Source organism: Cetorhinus maximus, chromosome 14, assembly GCF_964194155.1.
Source record: "Cetorhinus maximus chromosome 14, sCetMax3.hap1.1, whole genome shotgun sequence".
NCBI classification, from domain to species: domain Eukaryota; kingdom Metazoa; phylum Chordata; class Chondrichthyes; order Lamniformes; family Cetorhinidae; genus Cetorhinus; species Cetorhinus maximus.
The window spans coordinates 71,297,339-71,320,240 of NC_135892.1; the positions used below are offsets into that span (position 1 = coordinate 71,297,339).

The window sequence follows — 22,902 nt, forward strand, 5'->3', positions numbered from 1 at the left end:
TTTGATTGACAGTTCAGTCTCTCTGATCTCTGCAGCCACCATAGGGTTAATTTGTTCTATACAATGTATAGTGGGTCAATGGGCATGTAAGTGCCATAGGTTGGCATAGGGATCATGAGGGGTCAATGGGGGAGGGAAGGGTGCGGTGGGTGGAAGAGCAGAGTTTGGCATGGGGGGGAATAAGGAGCCATAAGAGGTGGGTGGAAGGGCTGAGTTTGGTATCAGAGGCATGAGAGGCCATGTGGGGTGGGTGGAAGGACAGAGCTTGGCATCGGGGACATGGGGGTGGGTGGGGAACATAGTTTGGCATATGGGGCATGAGGAGGGTCTTTTGAACTTATCTTTTAAAAGGTCCCCTCATGCAGACTAGGGTTCATGACTCCTCTGAGAGGCCGTGAACCATGACTCTTTAAAAACCTGGCACAACTCCATGAAAATTGTGCCGGAGTAGGACATGCCTATCTCCGCAATGGAGCCGCCCAGCTTGGGAGTGCCTGATGCAAGCTTTTGACAGGAACCAGCTCACACCCTTGAAAGGCACTCCCGACAATCAGACAGCCAAGGAAAGGGGTCAGGAATCCCGGAAACAGGACCCGCCCACCATTTTTAAAGGGCTCTCGAGTCATCCCAACTTGGTGAAATTCTGGGCCTAGATGCTTAAATGATCTGGACTTAGGGTGGGATTTTCTGGCCCCTCCCACCATTGGGGTCTTCTGGTTCAGCCGAAGTCAATGGGGATTTGAAAGGTCTGCCGCATTCATCACAGGGAAACCCGCCATGACGGGGCCAGAAAATCCCGGCCTTAGTATTTGGGGGAACAATATTTGGAGACGTGGTAAATTGTGTTGGGTAGAGCAAAAGACTGTAAGAGGATAAAGATAGGCTAGCAGCACAGATGGATAAGGGGAAGACAGTTCAATGTAGCAAAGGCTTAAGTAATACATATTAGAAATTAGAATAGAGAAAGAAAATGATAAAATCTTCAATTGGGTCGAAGCACAGAGAGGCTTTGTTGTTAAGATTCAGGGGTCATTAAACATGTTTCTACAAGAAGATAAGTCCATGAGAAAGGTAAACTGAATTCTTGTTTACTTTAATATCTAGAGGTAGAAGATACAAAAACAAGGAGATAACGTTAAAGTTGTACAAGAACTTGGTTTAGCAGTTGGGGCCATTGTATACAGTTTTAGGCACCCCATTATAGGGAGGATATAAAACAATGGAAAAGGCTCAGTTTATATTCACCAGAGTTGAGGGCTTTATTTTTGAAGTGAAAAATTGGAAGTTTGGCATTTTTTTCACAAGAGCTGAGAAGGTTGAGGAGTGACTTGATAGAAATTATCAAGTAAATAGGGAACATTTAATAAGATGAGCCTAAGAGGACACAAATTTAAGATAGTCACAAAAATAATTCCAACAAAGGTCAAAAAATACCTTTTTCATAAAAAAACAGCAGCAGAACCTAGACAGGGCCAAATGGCCTGTTTTTGTGTTGACATTTGTGATTCTATGATGTTGATGCAGGCTTTTCTGGAAGGTAAGGCATACATAGATAAAAACAAAAAACTACTGCGGATGCTGGAAATCCAAAACAAAAACAAAATTACCTGGAAAAACTCAGCAGGTCTGGCAGCATCGGCGGAGAAGTAAAGAGTTGACGTTTCGAGTCCTCACGACCCTTCAGTTCTGTTGAAGGGTCGTGAGGACTCGAAACGTCAACTCTTTTCTTCTCCGCCGATGCTGCCAGACCTGCTGAGTTTTTCCAGGTAATTTTGTTTTTGTGAAGGCATACATAGAGTTGAGTTGTATTTTTGGGATTTTCCATGATTCTGTTGTTAACTGTCAGTTGAATTCTGGTGTGACTGACAGTTTGAAATACAGCAGAATTATTTTCTACAGATGGAATTAATTTTTTAAATTATTAATTATTTTACAAAATATTATAAAGATAAACTGGTCAATATTTTTTTTGGACCTCACATTAAGGTAGCTCATCCATCCCTCCCATTATTATCTTCAAACCTCTCCATAACTTCATCTCACCCCATCTCTGCAATATCCTCGTTTCTCTTCCTGTCTTCATTCTTTCAACCCTGTGATCTTTTATGCATCTTTGCTGTCCTCAGAGTGGTGAGAGAGCCATGAGCTGTTTTGGCCTTACAGTTTGAAGCCTATTTAAACCCCCAAATCTTCCCTTTCCTCTCCACAAATTTTTTTTCAAAACCAATCTTCTTAATTCGGCTTTCAGTCACTTCCCTTAACTCATTCAGCATAGCTCACCAGTGGCTCATTTATTTATTTTAAATATTTTCCCTAACCCATTCAATGTACTTTGGAACATTTCCTACATTAAAAGTACTGTATAAAACTGCTTCATATTTTCCTCCATTTTTCTGAATGAAGTTTGAATGGCTCTTTTAATTCCAAATTCAGAATCAATTATTCCACAGTAAAATTCAGAAGAATATCAGCAACTTTAGTAGTGTAATATTCCTTATAATCTCTGAGACAGGCTATTAAGTTAGCATCAATTATGTTGTGGTCTAAGCTCATTAGGCACTGAGCTTACATTTTCCAATCCTATTTCACTCATGACTCTTAGCCCATTTTTGGAAACCTTTTGTGGTCACTACAATGCTACAATTTTCCTCATGCCAGTGCTCAAAGTGCAAGTTGAACTTTTGTTGTATTGACCTTAATAAGACAACCTTGTTAGCCTCATATTAACATTGCTTTATGCTAGAGGGTATAACTTTTACTTTTAAAAAAATGCTGGCTTCTCTACTATTGCCCTCTTTCCTTCAGAACAGAACTGTAGGCTATAGTTCATCTGGAATTGACTGACTTACTATTCTTTTAATGATGTTTAGGAGAGAGTCCTGATAAAGAATATTTAGACTGGTACAAACCTGCTGTATGGTTCTGGATCCTAGTAGGACTTGCTTACTTTGCCGCAGTTCTGAGTATGATTGGAGATTGGCTTCGTGTCATATCAAGGAAAACAAAAGAAGAGGTATGTTGCTCTTAACTGTTTACATTATTCCTTTAATACAATATCATTTTTATGTCAGAAATAAAAACTTAAATTACTGTAGAACCTTGTATGTTGACCATCCCTCTAATTTGATGTTCCTTTCTAGTCAATTGTTTTTCCCCCCCCCAAGTCCTGATTTAAAAGCAATGTTTAGTACCTTCTATATATTTGTTCCATTAATTCAACCATCTTGTTATCCACAGAATTGATTTTTTTTTTAAAAATCTTAGCCTACATTTGTAAAGCAGCTAAATACACTTTACATATGGCATTTCTGTAGTTTACACATTCTGACCTATGGTGCCAGTGGCTTAGCTGGGATTATGTTGTTAAATTATGTTCCTACATTACAGCAATGACTGCACTTCAAAAATACTTCATTGTATGTAAAGTGCTTTGGGATGTCCTGAACTCATGAGAGACACTTTATAAATGCAAGTTCTTTTTTGAAAAACTGATTCTTTTATCATAAGGGCAGCATAGAAAACTCAGGCAAATGGACAAAAGAGTCTTTAGTCAAATGTCTTTTTTCCACATTTGGGGGAGTCCAGAACAAGCTGACAAAGATAAGCTAGCTACTAATAGATCAAAGAAAAAAATAGGCATTTTATTTTTACCCAGAGGATGGTGAGAATGTGATATGTCCTGCTACATTCAGTGGCTGAAAGATTGAAGCTGAGGCTTGATGCACAATTAAGGGAGAAGGTAATAGAGAAATACAGAGCAGGGCGGGAACAGATAATCATAACTGGAAGAGGCTCATGCGGAGAATAGTCACTGGCAGAGAGCAGTTGGATCCAATGGTCTGTTTTTTTGGCTTTTTTATATTCTTTCTTGCGATTCTATTCTTGCAATGTGAGCATCACTGGCAAAACCAGCGTTTATTGACCATCTCTAATTGCCCTGAGAAGGTGATGGTGAGCCACCTTCTTGAACTGCTCATATCGCAAGAATGGAATCGTAGAAAAGGATATAAAAAAGCCAAAAAAACAGACCATTGGGCCCAACTGCTCTGTGCCAGTGATTATTCTCCACATGCATCCACGTAGTGTAGGTACATACACAGTGAAGTTAGGGAAGGTGTTCCAATATTTTTCCCCAGCAACAGTGAGGGAATGGTAAATTTGTTTGAAGTTAGGATGGTGTGTGGCTTGGAGGTGAACTTGCAAGTGGTGGTATTCCCATATGTCTACTTCCTTATCCTTATAGGTTGTAGATGTTGTGTATTAGGTAGATACTATTGAAGGAACTTGAGTTGCTGTATCCTGTATGTGGTGCATATGGCAGCCATAATATGCCGGTGTAGAGGGAGTGAATGTTTAACGTTATGGATGGGGAATGAATCAAGTGGGCTGTTTTGTCCTGGATGGCGCTGAGCTTCTTGAGTGTTGTTGGATCTCATCCAGGCAAGTGGAGAATATTCTATCACACTCCTGACTACCTCTTGTAGATGGTAGACTGGCTTTTGGGACTCAGGAGATGGGTTACTTGCAAAATAATTCCTAGCAATCAGAGCTGCTCTTTTAGCCACAGCATTTATATGGCTGGTCCAGTTAAGTTATTGGCCAATGGTAACACCCAGGATGTTGGTGGTGCTGGATTCAGTGATAGCAGTATCATTGAATGCCAAGGGGAGATTGTTAGGTTCTCTCTGGCACTTGTGTGATGCAAATGTCAGGTGCCACTTAAAGCCCAAGCCTGAATACTGACCAGGACTTGCTGCATGTGGGCATGGACTGCTTCAGTATCTGAAGAGTTGTGAATTGTACTGAACATTGTGCAGTCATCAACAAACATCCCCACTTTTGACCTTTTGTTTGAGGAAGGTCATTGAGGAAGCAGCTGAAGATGGTTGGCCCTAAGATACCCTGAGTAACTCCTGCAGCGATGTCCTGGGACTGAGATGTTTGGTCTCCAAAAACCACAGTCATCTTCCATTGTGCTAGGTATGACGCCAACCAGTGGAGAGTTTTCTCCCTGATTCCCATTGACTTCAGTTTTTTTAGGACTGCTTGATGCTACACTTGGTCAAATGGAGCCTAGATGTCAAGGGCAGTCAGTCTCATTTCACCTCTGGAATTCAGCTCTTCTGTCCATGTTTGGACCTAGGCTGTAAAGAGGTCAGGAGCTGATTGGTCTTGGCTTTGATTCGTCCAAATTGAGCTTTGGTCTTCTTTCTTCTTCTTAGACAATCCCTCGGGATTGAAAATTACTTCCTTCCACTTTGGTTTGATGGGTTTGGAGATGGGTGATAAGTCCATCTGCAGAGTCTGCCACATATGGGGCAGGAGGTGTTTGACAGGTTGGCTAAATGGGTTGTTTGGAGGTTCGTGTGCTCCCTCTGATGCCTCAACTTTGCCTCTGCACATTCCTGGGAAGTCTCTCAATGTGTTTGGTGCTCTCCTGAATGAACCTTCTCCAGTTTGTTTGGTCACAAGCCAGGGTCTCCCATCAGTCCACAGTTATGTTTGACCTCTTCAGCGATGCTTTGAGGACATTCCTAAAGCATTTCTGCTGTCCTCTTGGGAGTCTCCTGCTGTGACCAAGTAGAGTAGTTGCTTCGGGGAGTCTGATGTCAAGCAAACAAATGACATATCTCACCCAGCGGAGCTGGTTTTGAGTGATTAGCACCTCGATGCTGGACAAGTTGGCGTGGGAGAAGATGCTGCTGTTGGGTCACCTGATTTGAAGGATCTTGAAAAGGCAACACTGGTGGCACTTCTCCACTGCTTTGAGGTGCCTGCTGTAGATTGTCAAAGTCTCCAAAGCATATGGGAGCTTGCAGATCACTGCTTCCTAGTAAACCATGGCCTTAGTATCGTGTTTGAGATCCTGGTCCTCATGCTCTTTTGCTCAGTCGGCCAAAGACAGCAGGTTATTGTTGAATAAGTGCTGCCTGATAGCACTGTCAATGACATCTTCCAACAGGATGATTGAGAGTAGACTGATGAACAGTAATTGGCTGGATTGGATTTGTCCTGTTTTTTTGTGGACAGGGACATACCTGGAGAATTTTCCACATTGTTGGATAGATGTCAGTGTTGTAGCTCTGCTGGAGCAGTTTGGGTAAGAGCGTGCCTAGTCCTGGAGCAGGAGTTTTCAGTACTATAGCTGGGATGTTGTCAGGGCCCATAGCCTTTGCTACACCCAGTACTTTCAGCCATTTCTGGACTGGAGATTTTATGTAATTCTGTGTTACCTCCTAGAATTCTACTTAATTATTTGTCATGAAAATCTCATGCTGCAAATCTATATGACCCCTTTGAAAACCTGTTAATTTAGCCTCAACCGTCCATTGTTCTACTGACAACCCATTGATCGAATTTATGGGTCAGAACTTCCGAGGAGTGGCAATCACAGTCGGATTGCCACTCCGCTCCTTTCTACTTACCCAGGTCGGAAACTGCACATTTCTTGCTGGCTCTTCCGACCCAGGCCCGGTGAGAACTGTGCAGTGTACCTGGTTCCCGAGGCCTTCCAGTGCAGGGCATCAGCGCTGGTGAAGTGGAGCCATGCCTCATTTTAATGGCACTAACTGTCCGAAACCAGTTAAGTTTAAAGTTTGGGATGCCAGGGAGAAGGTAAGTGTATAAGATAAGTAGGTAGGATGAAGTTGGGTGGTGGGCAGGGGCGGTGGTAGGATGGGCTGGAGGGTTTGGGCAGTCAGTCAGGAGGTGGGAAGGGTAGTTGGCTGGTCGGGAGGGTAGTCAGGGTGTCGAGCGTGCGGGGGTAGTTGGGGGGGATGGGCTGTAGTTGGCTGGTCAGCAGGGTAGTTGGGAGAGACGGGAGGATAGTCGGTGGGGGTGGAGTGTTAGTCATGGGTGGAAGGGGGTAGTCTGGAGGTTGGGAGGGTAGTCTGGAGGTGGGGGGGTGGTAGCCTGGTGGTCAGAGGAGGTGGGGTTAGAGGGGTAGTCAGGGGGTGAGGAAGTAGTCAGGTAGTTGGGTGAGTAGTCAGCATATTGGGGGTGTAGTCAGGTGGGGTGGGGGACTAGCTGGGTAGTTGGGTGGGTTGTCGGTGGGTAGGTGGGTTCGTCCGGAGGGGCGAAGTTGGAGGGGTGCAGCATAATTGGGGGTTGGGGAGCAGTCGGGCGGTTGAGATGGGCATTGGATAGTTGGCTGGGTAGTTGGCATGTTGGGGGTCTTGTTGGGGTGTTAGGAGGGTAGTTGGGGGTTTCGGGGAGGTAGTTGGGTGGTTGAGATGATGGCTGGGGGTGTTGAGGTGGGTCGTGGGTTGTCGATGTTGGGGGTTTGGGGCGGTGGTCGAGGGAGGTAGTCAGGAGGTGTGGGGTGACGGGTGGTTGGAGAGTGGAGGGGGCGGTTGGGAATGTAGTTGGGGAGTCCAGTGGGGTGTCAGTACCAGTTACCCGGGATTTAGAAGTGGTTTTAATTCTTCTAACTTTTCCTGGGTAACTATTCAGCTAAGAGAGTCAGAATCATCCAAAGTCCCCGATTTAAATTGGAGTTTCAGATGGTTCCCAGGGCAGGGTACTTGCCCATTGGAAGTTTAAACTTCCCAGGTAATTGCTGTGCAATCCTTATGTGGGGACTTCCGGGGATTCCACCAGCCCATCTTCTGGGGTACCTCTTGGGTACGAGCCCATCCCCCTGTCCACCCTCCCGTACAAACAGAACATCCAGCTGTTGATAGGAATTTTGTACACCTTTGGGTAATTTAACTCTGTAGGAATGTAACTCATGACAAGCATTCCCATTGACTCTCCATCAGGCTTTTCTCTTTGCTATTTCTGTGCTGGGGACTGAGGGAGTTATCATCAGAGGACAGTGAACAGCTTGTAAGAGACAAAATGGCTCTTCCAGGAGGGCAGGGAGGGAAAGGAATGGTCGATTTAAAATGTATATAGAATCTCAGATGCTTCCTGAGTGATGAAATATTTTTGAAGACACAGTGTTGTTTCATAGGTGAATGTGGCGGCCAAATTGCACATAGCAATATTCACAAATTACTAATGTGATAAAGTACGAGATCTTGATAATAATGATTGAAGGAATCATTTTAGGTGCAAGAATGGCCTTCTATCACAGTACATTTACAGTGCAGAAGGAGGCCATTCGGCCCATCGAGTTTGCACTGGTTCTCTGAAAGTGCATTCCATCTTGTCCCACTCCCCTGCCTTATCCCCTTCAAGTAGTGCTACAGGATCTATATGTGCCCTCAAACTAAGACTGTCCAGTTGTTTAATATTTCGCCTGAAACTCCACTTCTAATAGTGCAGTCAACACTCCATCTACATTATTTATCTACATTATGGAGTGGGACTTGAACCTGCAACTTTCTGACTTGAAAGCAATAACTAAGGCAAGCTGGAACTGAGATGGGATATTCATGTCGTGATTCTTACAGACAGAAATGTGTTTGATTTCAATGCTTACTCTGACCTCTTAAGATTGGAGCCAATTTCATGGGCTACACAAATATTCTTGCTCAATGTGCGGTCTTGCAGAGCCCAGCTACAGTTGATAGAAATGTACTTTGCTTTTTCAAAGCTGTGCAATTTAAATTACTCCCTGCCAACTTCAGTACAGATTCCTGCTGTCAATTTAAAATATTCTTTCTCTTCCTCTATCCTGCTGGGTTGTTTCTGGCTTTAAATCAGTTGCAGGAATTTAAACTGAATTTAGTTAAAGAAGAGAATTGTCATTCACATCACAGCATAGTAATATGTCTGATTTCTATCACCACTGCTGAATGGAAAGTGAAGGAACAACTTTCACCAACAGAAGTAGGGATATCAGGGGTCGAGTCACTCTTAAGTCAACCAATTCACCAAATTGGTCACTTTTGATAGCTGCTGTGGTTGGTTAACTTGAAGTGCTTTTACAGTATAGCAGTGCCATGTACCTTTCTCCATTGGGTTCCAGCAGAATTATTGGCCAGGATTTTTCAGATGGCGGGGTTTCCTGTCCCACCCCCTGAGCCTGTAGGGAACACATCCAATCCTGTACTGGCTGCCCCACAACTTTAGAGAGCTGCTGTGACAGAAGCAGTAGTGGCCACTCCTGGGACTACAAGCAGCCCCCAGAGTCTAAGAGCCGGAGGCCAGAACCAGGTAATTAGAAGGTGTCTCAGGGCGGGATGGGGAGGTGAGGCCCAGGGAGGGACGGGGGTGTTGGACGAGAGGCTGTGGGGAGGAGGGAGCGCATGCAGGGAGCAGACCTTGTTGTGAGGGGTGCCTGATGTTGAAAGGAGGCCGTTGATGGAGATCTCCCTTCCCACCTGAGGCCTGAGCAGAGTGATTTTCTGGGCTTCCCCTTCCTGCTCCTGAACTCCTTCCAACTGCCTCAAAATTGAGGCTGTGCAGGAAACAGACCTTAAGCGGCCATTAATTGCCCACTTAAGGTCCTCAACTGGGTCAAGAGCAGAGAGGCTGGCCTAGGCCTTACCTATCCCGCTGTAAACTTACATGCAGGTGAGGGGAGGCAGGAGCCTGTGGGAAGGCCATCTGGGGAATTTTACTTGCCCCCCTCCACCCCCGCCTGCAAACCCGCTGGCAGGGGACCATAAAATTCTGCCCATTGATTTTGAAATTAAGCCCCACAATGGGCGGAAAGATTCAGGGAAGAGGGAGTGGTTAAAAAAATAAAATAAAGCAATCCCACATTTAGCACTCTTAATGTGTTGCAGAAAAATGGTGTGCTAAAATGAAAAGCATTTCTCATATGAAAGCATGTAATAAGGGTGTGTTAAATTCCTGATCTGTAATTTTTCAATTAAAAACCTACTGGATGCCTTGAACCTAACTGTCCCTAAATCCTCTTTATACTTTCCACTCTTGCTACTTGCCACTCTTACTGCTTAATACTCTTTCTACTTATCTCCTGCTCATTGCTTCCCACCATCTGTTCACTGCCCCTCATGCTCTTTCCTGTTCGCTGCTTCCCTCTCCTGACTCCCTCACTCCCTCTCATTGCTTCCCTCTCCCTACTCCCTCACTCGCTCCCGCTCATTCTTTCCCACCACCTGCTTGTCACACTTCTTGCCCCCTCCCACTTGCTGCTTCTCTCTCCCGGCTTCCTCACTCCCTCCCGCTTGCTGCTTCATCTCCCGACTCCCTGACTCCCTCCCTCTCACCACTTCCCTCTCCTGACTTCCTCAGTCCTTCTCGCTCACTCCTTCCCACCACCTGTTTGCTGACCCTCTTGCTCTCTCCCTCTCACCGCTTCCCTCTCCCAATTCCCTCGCTCACAGCAGCCATGAGTGAGGTGGCAAGAGGGGCAGTGAGTGGGAGGGGGTGAAAGTGTTGGGAGAGGAAAGCGGGTTGGGAGAGGCATCAAGTGGGAAGCAGCAAGTTGGTTCGGAGAGGGGCAGCCAGTTGAAGGGATTGTGAGGGTCAGGAGAGGGGAGCGGCAAGCGAATTGATGGGAGGTGTTTAAAGAAAACAGACTGATCATATGCAGTTACAGTGTGGTTCTTGGTGCATGTACAAAAACCATGGAAAATGAAAGTGGAAGTCAAGGCCGGCAGTGCCATTGGGCAAGTTCCCTAAACCACAAACTGCACTAAAATGAAAATGTGCTATTAGAACGCACTTTAAACAGGGAATATCTGTACATGAAACTTACCTTAATCTGCCATGCATACTTTGAATGACAATGGATATTGGAGAGTCTGAATGTCCCGCTGTGCAGCAATTAATTAACAGGTTTAAATTGGACTTCCAAAGTGCAATTGTGAAGGCAATTTAAAGTTGTGCTGTTGCTGCATGGTTTGCCAGATGTTCGGAAACCCAGTAGCGAAAGTAAGTTAAGAACTTCTGGTTCCAGGAAGTAAGTGCTTCTGCCAGAACACCATGCGAGCCACAAGGAGCTGAAGTGCTCTCCCCCTGCACCCCCCCCAAGACTCCTCGAAGAAATTTTCAGCCTCCACTCCACCAACCCTGTTCACCAGCCTCCCTCCAATGCCCACAACATCCACACCCCCATCCCCACCCCAGCCCACATTGGTGACTTCCTTCTAACAATGTTGGTGGACCTAACTCTATCGGAAGTCTCTCCCTCCTCTGGATCACAGTCTCTCCTAACATCTGATTGCTGGGTATCTTCTCTGAGGACCCCCGACTGTGGCCTCCTGCTGCTGGTGTTCACTCCCATCCACCCATCATAGCATCCATTTGGCAGGTGGGAAACAGAGTCAAAAAATGTTAATGAACAATTAAGTTTGGCAGGACATCAGCATTTCTGGCCTTATTAGGTTCCTCAATTGTTTTTGGTCTCTTCTGGGCCCTTCCTGCCTCCCATTGAACATCAGGGCTATTGAGTTCTTCTGTGCCTTGGAAGACCTATAATATAACCCATTGGAAAAGGGTAAGACAGATATGGCTTAAATTTCCTAGATATTGTTTACTTAGAAATAACAAAGGTAGATAAATGCAAAGTGACACACTTTGGTAGGAAATTAGAACTCATGAAGCATATCGCAATTGGTATTGTGTATATGAACTTTCAAAAGGCATAGGTGAAATTGAAACTCTTGCGAGTAAGGGGACAGTGGCAGCATGGATACAAAATTTGCTAAGGGACATAAACCAGGGAGTAATGGTGAATGGTTGGTTTTCAGACTGGAGGCATGTATCCCAGGGGTCTATGTACTCTTTTATATATATATTAATGACCTAGACTTGGATATATATACAGGACATAATTTCAAACTTTGCAGATAGTTTAAAACTCTAAAATGTAGTAAATAATAAGGAGGGCAGTAATAGATTTCAGGAGAACAAAGATGACAGGTCACAAATGGGGACACATGACAGATGCAATTTAATGCCTCTTGTGGCCTCTCCCTGTTAGAGATGAGGAAGTGTTGATGAGTGGTGGTGGCTTTGGCACCATGCGTGCCTTCCACATTTTTTTGTTAAAATGGCTTTGCAGTGCTAACGATATCGAAACAGGAAGGAAACCCTGGTTGGGATACTTTAATGACCACTGCCAAGATTGGCTTGATGGTACCACTACTCACTCAGATGATTAAGTCCTGAGGGACATTTCTGCGAGACTGGGGTGGCTGCAGTTGGTGAGAAAACCAACATGAGGGAATAACCTTGTCCTCACCAATCTCCCTGTGACAGATGCAGCTGTCTATGACAATGTTGGTAGGAGTAACTAGCACACAATCCTCATCGAGCCCAAATTCCATTTTCTCTCTAAGGACTCCCTCCATCATATCACCTGAGTAAATGCAATAGATTAAGAACAGGTCTAGCAGCTCAAATGAGTGTATCCATGAGGCGCTGTGGGCTATTAGCAGCAGCAAAATTGTATGCCACCAAAATTGTAAATTTCATAGCCCAGCTTAATCCTCACTCAACTGCCGCCATCAAGCTAGATGCCTGCTTCAATGCAGATTGTAGAAGAGCGTGCCAGGTGGTACACCAGGCATACATGTAAGTGAGGTGCCAACCTGGTGAAACCGTTACACAAGATTACTTGCATGATAAAGAGATAAAGAGGTGTGTTATGGACAGGACTAAGCGATCCCACACTAACAGATCGGGATAAAGCTTTGCAGTCGTGTGGCATCCGGTCATAAATAGCGGTGGACAATTAAGCAGCTAATGGGAGGAGGAGACTTTATCAACATTTCCCCATCTCTAACATTTGCAGAGCCCAGTGTTGTCCAGCAGTATGCTCCAGAATTAAAATTCACCAAGCCTGAACCTTAAGCCAACGAGTGTATTTTGGCCTTGCCCTTAACCATCAGCCCAAAACTCACTCCACATTAAAATCGAGTCCATGGTTTTAAATAGTAGAAATTCACAGGGTTTCAGTGCTCAGCCTTTCATTCCCAAGTTCCAGTTTCTATGCTTTAGGCAATGCGACCATGACTCTATTCCTTTTCAGCACTTCCACAAAATGACACCTATTGTTTTCCTTTCTTAATTGTGACTAGTCTTCAGGTACATTGTATTACTATACAATAGGTTGTATTTTCCTCTCAGTATCAAAGGAATGCCTTTCGCCATTTACATCGTGTGTAATTGCCCACAGACTTTGAGTGGCCTTGTCATTGGAGATTGCAATCATCTGGCATCTGCTTCGTTGCGGCGTACTCTACATGGAATTTATTATGCTTATGATCAGTGCAAGCAACAAAGAGATTCTTCAACAAAACAAAAACAGAATTACCTGGAAAAACTCAGCAGGTCTGGCAGCATCGGCGGAGAAGAAATCAGTTAACGTTTCGAGCCTTCATGGCCCTTCGGCAGAACTGAAGCATAGTTAGAAGAAGGGAGAAATATAAATTGGTTTAAGGTGGGTGGGGGGGGTGGGGGGGTAAGGGGAGAGAGAGACATTGAGGATGTGGTGATTGTGGAGATGAGCAGATAATCAAAAGATGTCACAGACAAAAGGGTCAAAGAGGTGTTGAAGGTGGTGATATTTGTCTGGGAAAAGTGCTAATTAAGAATGGAAGACCAATCTGATTGAAGAATCTTCACTGTACCACCAGATTCTAAACCAGGAAGTGAAAAAAGAACAAGGACTATAAGTTACAATTAAACCATGTACAGGAAGAAAAATAAAGATTGGGAAATACATATGGGATTGAGGGAGAGAGATAAAGGAGAGACAAAAAAACTTTTAAAATCATATTTTAATGTTTATCTTCTTTAAAACCTCCAACATTGATTGCCTGCCGAGGGAATGATACTTCATATTTGTAAAAATACTTTTTCAGGACCAGAGAGATTGTTCAGCACTTATGACTATTAAAATCTTGTTTACTCCTAAATGTATCAGCACTAATATTTTCAACCAATTTTTAAAATTTCTTTCATGGAATCTGGCCATTGCTGGCAAGGCCAGCATTCTATTGCCCATCCTTAATAGTCCTTGAACTGAGTTGCTTGCTAGGGCATTTCAGAGGGCAGTTAAGAGTCAACCACATTGCTGTCGATCGGGAGTCACATGTAAGCCAGACCAGGTAAGGATGGCAGATTTCCTTCCCTATAGGGCATTAGTGAACCAGATGGGTTTTTACGACTATGATGATATTTTGGTGGTCACTATTACTGAGGCTAGCTTTCAATTCCAGATGTTTTATAAATTAAATTTAAATTCCACCACCTGCCATAATGAGATTTGAACCTGCATCCCCATAGCATTAACCTGGGCCTCTAGATTACTCGTCCACTACATTACCGCAATATTACCAATTTTAGAGCAGAACTAGTGGATATGTACCACACATTTGTAGATTTTTGCCCTTAACTGTGCATGTGTAGACATAGAATTTGCTGTCAGATTTACCCTGATAGCTTCACTGTTGTCATTACAACAAAATCCATGCCATTGCCTTGATGGCATATATTATCCATGATGCAGTATGACAAAGTGGCTTGCAATCAGTCCAAGCAGCTAATTCTGCAAAGTGGTACAGTAATTGCATCTGGTACTTCGCTTTGTTTGCCTTTGGTTTCATTTTGATGGGTTGTCCTTTTCTTACTCTACGTAGTGCACCTCTGCACTTTTCTTTAATCATGCAATTTCTGCATTGTGTCTAATTTTACTACATTGGACCTCAGCTATGTGGGGGTTTTGCTGATTTGCCTATTTGTTGCTTAGCAGAAATAAGAATAAGTGTTAGAGAATTTTTTGTTCAGTGAGGCATTAGTCTCTTTAAACGTTATACTAAACGTTAGCTGGAGCTTGTTTAAACGGGCGAGCGCGACCTTTGCGCATGTGTGCGAGTGTGCGCTACATAATCTCGCTGAGGCAGAAAGCTGCCTCAGGGAGATGAAAATATAGGAAAAAAAATTCACGTGACTCTGTCACATGAGCAGGGACATGTTATTAATGAAAAAATAAAGTTTTTATTTTTATTTGCTTTTGGAAACCGTAAGGTTGGACGGGCAGCAAAAAATTTATTTTATTTAACTTTTTAATGGCCTTAATAGGCCTTTGAATTGTCGGCGGGCGCGCTACTGACTCCGGCGCACGCCTGCCGACTGAAATATCGCGCGAGTGCGTGATGACGGTAGGACGCTCGCCCGATGTCATCACGCGTCATTTTATGCTCGGTTAGGTCAGGCATGCGCCTGCCCGCTGAACGAAAAATTTTACCCAGTAGCTCACGAATTGGCAATTTCAATTATTTATTAGACCATTTGGGCTGACATATAAACTAGAATTCTAAAGTCTGATTTTATTTAAATTCAGTATATAGTTCTTTTTTATATGCTGAGATCGAGGAATGCTGTGAGTAACTTATTTACACAGCTTTCTAAAATTCAAATAGCCCAGAAAAAAATGTTCATTAATGCTCTTTGAATTTTGGGACCAGTCTGACAAAATGTTTTTTTTAACAATTAAATTTAAAATTAATTCGATAGTCAGTTCTTAAGGGCATTTCCATAGTAAATCATAGAAAGTACATCATGAAAGAAGGCAATTCCACCCATCACACTTGTGTTAGTGGAAGCTCCTCAACGTCCCATTACTTGACCCCTTCACCATGTTCATTTGAATTCTTCCTGTTGTGATATTGTATGCTTGCCAATGAGACAATGACATGTATCTTTAAGAAGTTGCTTAGTGACATCACTATGACACAATGGGCAGAATTTTCCTGTTGGCGTGTGGGGGCGGGCTCTGTACGCCAACGCATAATATGACGCGCGGTGACATCGGGCATGCGTTCCGACGTCACTGCGCGCTATTGTGATATTTGGGAAGGCGGACGCGCTATAAGTTTGGATGCGCGCCCGCCATCAATTTATGGGCCAGTCAAGGCCCTTGAGGCAGCAATTGATCTTGATTTTTCGCAGCCCCTGCAATCTTCAGGACGTTGCACAGGCACAACGGGCAGGTGGGCAGGAGACATTTGTATAAACCTCATCCACGGGCGGGAGAAGAGGGGTGAGTGGGGTCGCGAATGTGATCTTTCAGGTATTTAAATGTGAAAGTTACTTATACTTACCTGTATGAGCAGGAATACTTCAAAACTCATACCGGCTGCTTGGACAGGAATAAAAGCCTTGGTCAGGACTCTACAGTAAAGATCATTTTTGGGGCCTGCAGCTTTCAGGAAGCCTTCCCTTAGCCTGGGAATGGGAGTTGTGCTCACCACTGGAGGCACCTCCTCTGAGGAGGAAGGGAGGGCCAGAAGGGGGAGGAGGCCAGGAGTCCACATTAAGCCTCCAGGGGAGCCACTTTTGGGAGGAGAGGTGCAGGCACAAGGGGCGCAGGGCCAACAGGAACTGCAAGGCAGAAGGGGCCGCAGATGACGCCAATATCGTGCTGCCAGGGTTTACAGGTGGCGAAGCAGCTACCTCAATATGTCTCAGGTCCAGTGCCGAAGGAGGCTCTGTCTCTCAAGGGAGACAGTCACCTCCATCTGTCAGATGATAGGCCCTGAGATCTCCGCAAACTGTGTGGGTGGACACCCCATGCCGGTGCCTCTAAAGGTCTCAGCTGCCCTTAACTTGTATTCCTCTGGCTCTTTCCAGGGGTCGGTGGGTGATCTCTGTGAAGTCTCCCAATCAGCTGTCCGCACTTCTGTCAAGCAGGTGACAGACGCTCTATTCAGACGTGCATTGACTTTCATCCACTACCACTGGAATGATGCCAGCCAGACAGAGCGAGCCAGAGGCTTCGCGGCCATTGCTGGCTTCCCCCGAGTCCAGGGTGTAATAGACTGCACACATGTGGCCATCAAGGTGCCAGCAGGTGAGCCCTGTTGTCAACAGGAAGAGATTCCACTCCATGAACGTGCAAATAGTGTGTGATCACAGGATGCAGATTCTGCAAGTCTGTGCAAGGTACCCAGGCAGCTCCCACAACACTTACATACTCAGACATTCTCAGGTGCCGAGGCTCTTCAGTGCTCCAGCTCGGCTGGATGGATGGTTGCTGGGTGACAACGTCTATCCCCTCAAAAGATGGCTCATGACGCTTCTCCACCATCCAAGAACAGAGGCTGAACAGCGGTGCAATAGGAGCCACGCCTCCAAAAGGGCTGTGGTGGAGTGAAACATCAGTCTTCTCAAGGTGCGTTTCCAATGCCTGGACAGCTCAGGGGCGCACTCCAATATCCCCCAGATAGTGTGTTGCTGATAGTGGTTGCATGTTGCACTCTCCATAATCTGGCGCTGGAACGGGGCGATGCAGTGGACGAGGTAGACATAGACGCAGTTGCTCCAGATGCACATGATGAGTCCAGCAGTGAGTCTAAGGATGAGCACGCACAGGAGAACACTGAGGGGGTTGACGCTGACCCGGGCATACTCCAGGGAGACAGGGACACCCGGGAGGCTTTAATCCAAAAAACCTTCACCTAGCCCAACACAGATGGACCCTGAGCACGCCAGGGCTGCAGGCTCCACACTCAATACCTGAGTGCTAAATCAGCCTGGACACTAACATTAACTAAGGCCCTTGTCAATAAAGCTCAATGTCAAACAACTCACTCATAAGATCATGGCTTCCCATCCACTTGCAGAAGTAAGGAATCACCCTGAAGCATGGCAACATGTCAAAATTTATTGAGGGAACAAATGTAACTTCATAAAGCAAAAAAAAAGCAGTGTTGGACATCACACCAAGTCTTCCAGAAAGTAATAGGGGCCAACATAAAAGCACCAGTGAGAAACCCGTGGTGTGCATAAGATGCCTTAAGTTTACGCTTATGGGTGCTATGCCTAGGTGCTGTCCCCTCGCTGGCACTGGCATCTGAGACAGCCTGCTCACTGTGCTGTCCTGTTGGCCTCGATGACCTTGGCGGATGTCCTCTGGCCTGTGGAGCATTTGATGACCTCCCCCCCACCACCCTATGAGAGGGACCGGCCAGTTCCACAGCTGGCATTTCCCCAGTCACCGCAGCCTCATCGGATCCCACGGTCAGCTGAGGTGACCAGCTGAGGCCAGTGCCACTGTGAGGGCTTGCAGGTCCGAGCACAACCCCAGGAAGCCCTGACTGGTCTCCTGGAGGAACCTCTCTATGGGAGTCGCCACTCTCTCCATGGAGGAAGCATGGCGCTCAGCCATGAGGCTCATTACATCAGTGATGCTCTGCGTGGACTCCTCAAGCATGGGCACCATGCCACACATAGCCTCATGTATCTCCGCCAGATCATCCTGCATACACTGCTGCACTTCCAGCATTCAATGCCTCACGGCTGACTCCAGAGGCACATCATCAGCCACTGACCGAGCACGTACCGATTCCCAGCAGCCTTCCGACTGGTGGTGACCTGGCCACTCTCTGTCTCTGCCCACACCTCAAGCAAGTGTGAAGTGCCCTCACTGCCGTACCCCGGGAACTAGCCGAATATCTAATTCCCACCGAGGTGCTAGTATCTGTGCTGGTGCCTGCCTGGCTGAGATGGTGTGACGCTGGTGAGTAGATTTGCTTTGGGGCTTCAGGGGTGATAGGTGGCCCTCTGCCTCATCCTCCTGTCCCTCGGAAGAAGGACCTTCCGCCGCAATGCCACTTCCTCCAGGAGGGCAGCTAGGCACTCGTCGGAAAAACAAAGGGCACACTGCCCCAATGGCCTATCTTATGGCCTGGCCTGCCCTGATGGCCCACCCTCTGGCCTGGCCTGCCCTGATGGCCCACCCTCCGGCCTGGCCTGCCCTGATGGCCCACCGTCCGGCCTGGCCTGCCCTGATGGCCCACCCTCCAGCCTGGCCTGCCCTGATGGCCTACCGTCCGGACTTGTGTCAGGCACATTGCCCCTCCGATGTGCTCTTCTCCCAGCCATTGTGAGCAGCCTTGCATAGGCTGCCAGGCCTTCATTTAAACAGGCTGCCGGGTCGCCATTGGACCTGGCAGTCTGTGCACACCCGTCGCTGCCCGCCCACTCCTGCTATCCACGGGAGTTGTGAACTACGCTGGGTGGGCCTTAATTGGCCCACCCACGTAAAATGGCGGCGTGGACCTGATTGCAGGCGGCGATCGGGTCGACGCCTGCTCCTGTACGGCCCGCCCGACATGGGGAAAATTCTCCCCAATGTGTAAGGCTGGAGAGTAAAAGATACAGCCTCCATGTTAGATGTTCACTATTGCCTCGTGATCCCTCCTGCAGATGTTCACTACTATCTGTGATTCTGTATTAGTAAGACTTTATGTGTACCTAATGGCTTATAGTCAAATAATTGACCAATGTAACTGTCAGGACCCAGGCTAGATCAAAGCCTGAGCAGAGCTGTATAAAGGTGAAACTAGTAATAAACTTCACGTAATTGTGATTGACCAGAACCCTCTTCAGTCTCAATATGTTTCTTAGCATAGATAGCAGAGAGGCAGGAACAGAAAATGCTGGAAAAACTCAGCGGGTCTGGCAGCACCTGTGGAGAGAGAAACAGAGTTCATGTTTCGAGTCCATCTGACTCCTCTTCAGAGATAAAGAGAAGTAGAAATATGGTGGATTTTATACTGTTTGAGAGAGAGTGAAGCAGGTGGAATGGGATAGAAGGTCGGGGATAGGTGACAGCTAAGGAGAGATTGACAAAGATGTCATGGACGCAAGACAAAGGGAATGCTACTGGTAGTGCTGAAGAGTAGGGAAGATGCTGATAGTGAGGTAAGATAACAGAAAGTGTTCAAAGCAGAACAAGGGTCAGCACTCTGTGAAAGCAAAACACAAAATCAAGTGACAGATGGTCCTGTGGTGGAAGAGGGTTTGGAGAAAGGAATAAAAAAATGAACAAATCATTAAGGGCAGAATCTTCTGTTCGGTGTGCGGGGGTGGGTCCTGAACTGTCAAAGGCCTGTTAAGGCCATTAATAAAACAATTAACCAATTTGACAGGGCGGCCCGTCCAACTTTAAGGTTGGTGGGCAGTTGAAGATTCCAGGCGGCCTTTGCATTTTTCATGAATGGGCGGGATGAGGTTTCATGAAGGGTTTATTAATGAAATAAAAAATTTAATCAAAATTCATAAACGTGTCCCAGCTCTTGTGACAGTCACATGAGGGGACATGTCTGAATAATTATATATTTTTTAAAGTTTCCTTTTGATCTTAATCTCCCTGAGGCAGCTCCATGCCTCAGGGAGATTTCTACGCTCTTTTGTGAGCATGCGCAAAATGCGCAGGTCCCAAATCTCCCTCCCCCCGCCCGCACAGGTAGCGTTGAACGCTTCCGGGTGCACGTCATGCTGGGCGGGCCTTAATTGGCCCACCCATGGAAAATGGCAGCGCGCATCCGATCACGGGCGGCGGTCTGCTCCACGCCCGCTCCTGACTGGCCCACCCAACGGGGAGAAAATTCTCCCCTAAGTATAAAAAAAATTAAACATCTTTTAAAAATAAATAAGTAAATACATTTTTTCAATATTAAATGATTTGTTCATTTTTTCATCCTTTTCCCCAAACCCCCCTCCCCCCACAGGGCCATCTGTCACTTGTTATTATGTTTGGCTTTCACGAATGCTGACCTTTATTCTGCTTTGAACACCTTCTGCTATCTTACCTTTATGTCACTATCAGCACCTTCTTTACTCTTCACCACTACCATTAACACTCCCTTTGTCTTGTGTCCATGACATCTTTGTCAATCTCTCCTTAGCTGTCACCTATCCCTGACCTTCTGTCTCATTCCACCTGCTCCACCTCCTCTTAAACAGTATAAAATCTATCATATTTCTACTTCTCTTTAGCTCTGAAGAAGACTTATACAGACTCAAAACATTAACTCTGTTTCTCTCCCAATAGACGCTGTCAGACCTACTGAGTTTTTCCAACATTTTATATTTTTAATTCAGATTTCCAGCATCCAAGAATTTTGCTTTTATTTTAGCACAGAGACAGATTCCTTTATCAAATTCTTAACTAATGTCTATTATATGATATACTCACTTAATAGTCACTTATGGCAAAGCTTTCCATGTTCCAATGATTTTTTTGTATGAAAGCATTTCTTCTAATCTCCTTTACAATATATAAAAATATATTGTACTTGGAAATTAAAATATATTATGGAAGTCTATTTTGTTTTTATGTTTAGGTTGGGGAAATGAGAGCCCACGCTGCTGAATGGACAGCCAATGTCACGGCAGATTTGAAAGAGACTCGCAGAAGGCTGAGTGTGGAAATTTATGACAAGTTCCAAAGAGCTGCATCCATCAAAAGGAAACTGTCCTCAGAACTAGGCGGGCAGCAAATGCAAGAGTTAACTCCGGGCAAAAGAACATTGTCAGTTAATCTAGCTGATGAAAAAGATACTCTGCCAACTTTGTCAAAAAATGGTAGTCTTTATCTTAATGGCTTAAGTTCTCAATATGCCAGTGGAGAGATCTCAGTAATTGAGGCCATTAAGTAGCAAGCATGAACAGTGATCAATAAATTCATAGAATTTGAAGCCAAAAAAAAAACAAACTTTTTTTTTGAAGAGCAAAAGACAATTGCCCTCAGAGAAACCATCACTGGATAAAATCTTCATTAAATTCACAAGGTCGCAAGATGATGCTGCTGTGAAAAAATGTAGTTTGGAGTTCATTCACTTCAATTTATATTTGACCTGATTTCAATATTGACCTGTAACATTGCTTTATACCTACAGAAATTCTAATCAGTGCCTTAGCTTTTGGCAGATGCAGAACTTATGTCCTTTGCATGTCCGTATGGATATTTTGGTTTATTGTAAATTTTTACCCATGACTTGGTTATGGATTGCAGAAGTGATATCTGAAGATGCCAGATTGAAGGTGAACTCAAAGAACATCAAAACAACACTCGTAACCCTAGTTTGGATACACAGCAGCTACAAGAGTTGCAAAAACATTCTTTGCTCAGAAGGATAAATATACAATGTTCTTTCAGAACAGCATCTTGCAAGCCAATTTTCAGCAAGCAAAGAAGTTTATTGAAAAAATCAGAAAAAGTGTGGGATTTGCAGGACTCAATGACTTAAATTTGAGCACTGTTTAGCAAAGATATATTCGAAAAGCATTGGAAACATATTGCATTTTTTTTTACTATATTTCAGCATTTTAATTATATGTATGCTATAATATAATTTTTTTCCTTACCATTATCAATGAAATCGAAATCCATCAAAGGTTTGGCATATAAAATATGCCGCTATACCACAGCAAATCATACCTGCTTGTATCTTTTCTCAGTTGCTTTATACCTCAAGGTATCATTTTTCCAGACCGTGGGCAAGATTTTGAGTTCAGCGTGCGGGTGCGATTGGCGGACCTGGGAGCAGCTGGGAATAGGGCCGCCGCCCGCGATTGTCCCCCGACCGTGATTTCACGCTGGTTGGCCAATTAACGGCCAGCCAGTGTGAAAGGCGCGCTGAAATGCTCAGCGCTGCTGGGGTTGGGGCGGGAGAAGGGTGAGCGCTGAAGTCAGCGCGGGCGCCGGGGAGCGCTCACAGAAAGCTCCCTGAAGGCAGAGAGCTGCCTCGGAATTAAGATCAAGAGCTATAAATAAAGATTTTCAAATGCCAAAAAAAAATGCCCACGCATCAGGATCAGTCACCTGAACATACGGCTGATATAAATTCTGCCCAAACATTTTTATCTTTTTTTAAATTAACATTAGAAACCTCATCCTGCCCTTGGATGAGGTTTCCTCAAAAAGGCAAAGGCCGCCTGGCCGATTCACCGCCAACCATAACGTTGGACGGGCAACAAAAAAGTCACCGTTGATTGCTATGTTAATGGCATTAATAGGCCTCTAAATTGTCAGAAGGCGCGCTGCCAACTTTCGCATGCGCTGTCGACCAAAATATCGCGCAAGTGCACAATGACGTCGGGATGCTCACCGATACCATCACGCGCGATTTCACACTTACGCGGGTCAGACGCGTGCCCGCACGCCGAGCAAAATATTCTGCCCCATGTATTATATCTAAATGGCAAAGATGATTGTTAGTGACAGGTGCAAAAGGTTTCCTAGAATTC

At 45.2% G+C, this 22,902-nt stretch overlaps 1 protein-coding gene across 1 annotated transcript in view; it reads left to right on the forward strand.

Annotated features, from left to right (window-relative positions):
- The window catches only part of kcnk2a (potassium channel, subfamily K, member 2a), a 177,296-nt gene extending 155,457 nt beyond the window's left edge, over window positions 1-21,839 (forward strand). Inside the window, exons 7-8 of the mRNA XM_078557608.1 lie at window positions 2,871-3,013; window positions 20,997-21,839. Coding sequence (XP_078413734.1) covers window positions 2,871-3,013; window positions 20,997-21,311 — 458 coding nt within the window. The 3' untranslated portion in view covers window positions 21,312-21,839. The remainder of the gene's footprint in view (window positions 1-2,870; window positions 3,014-20,996) is intronic.
- Window positions 21,840-22,902: the final 1,063 nt, after the last annotated feature.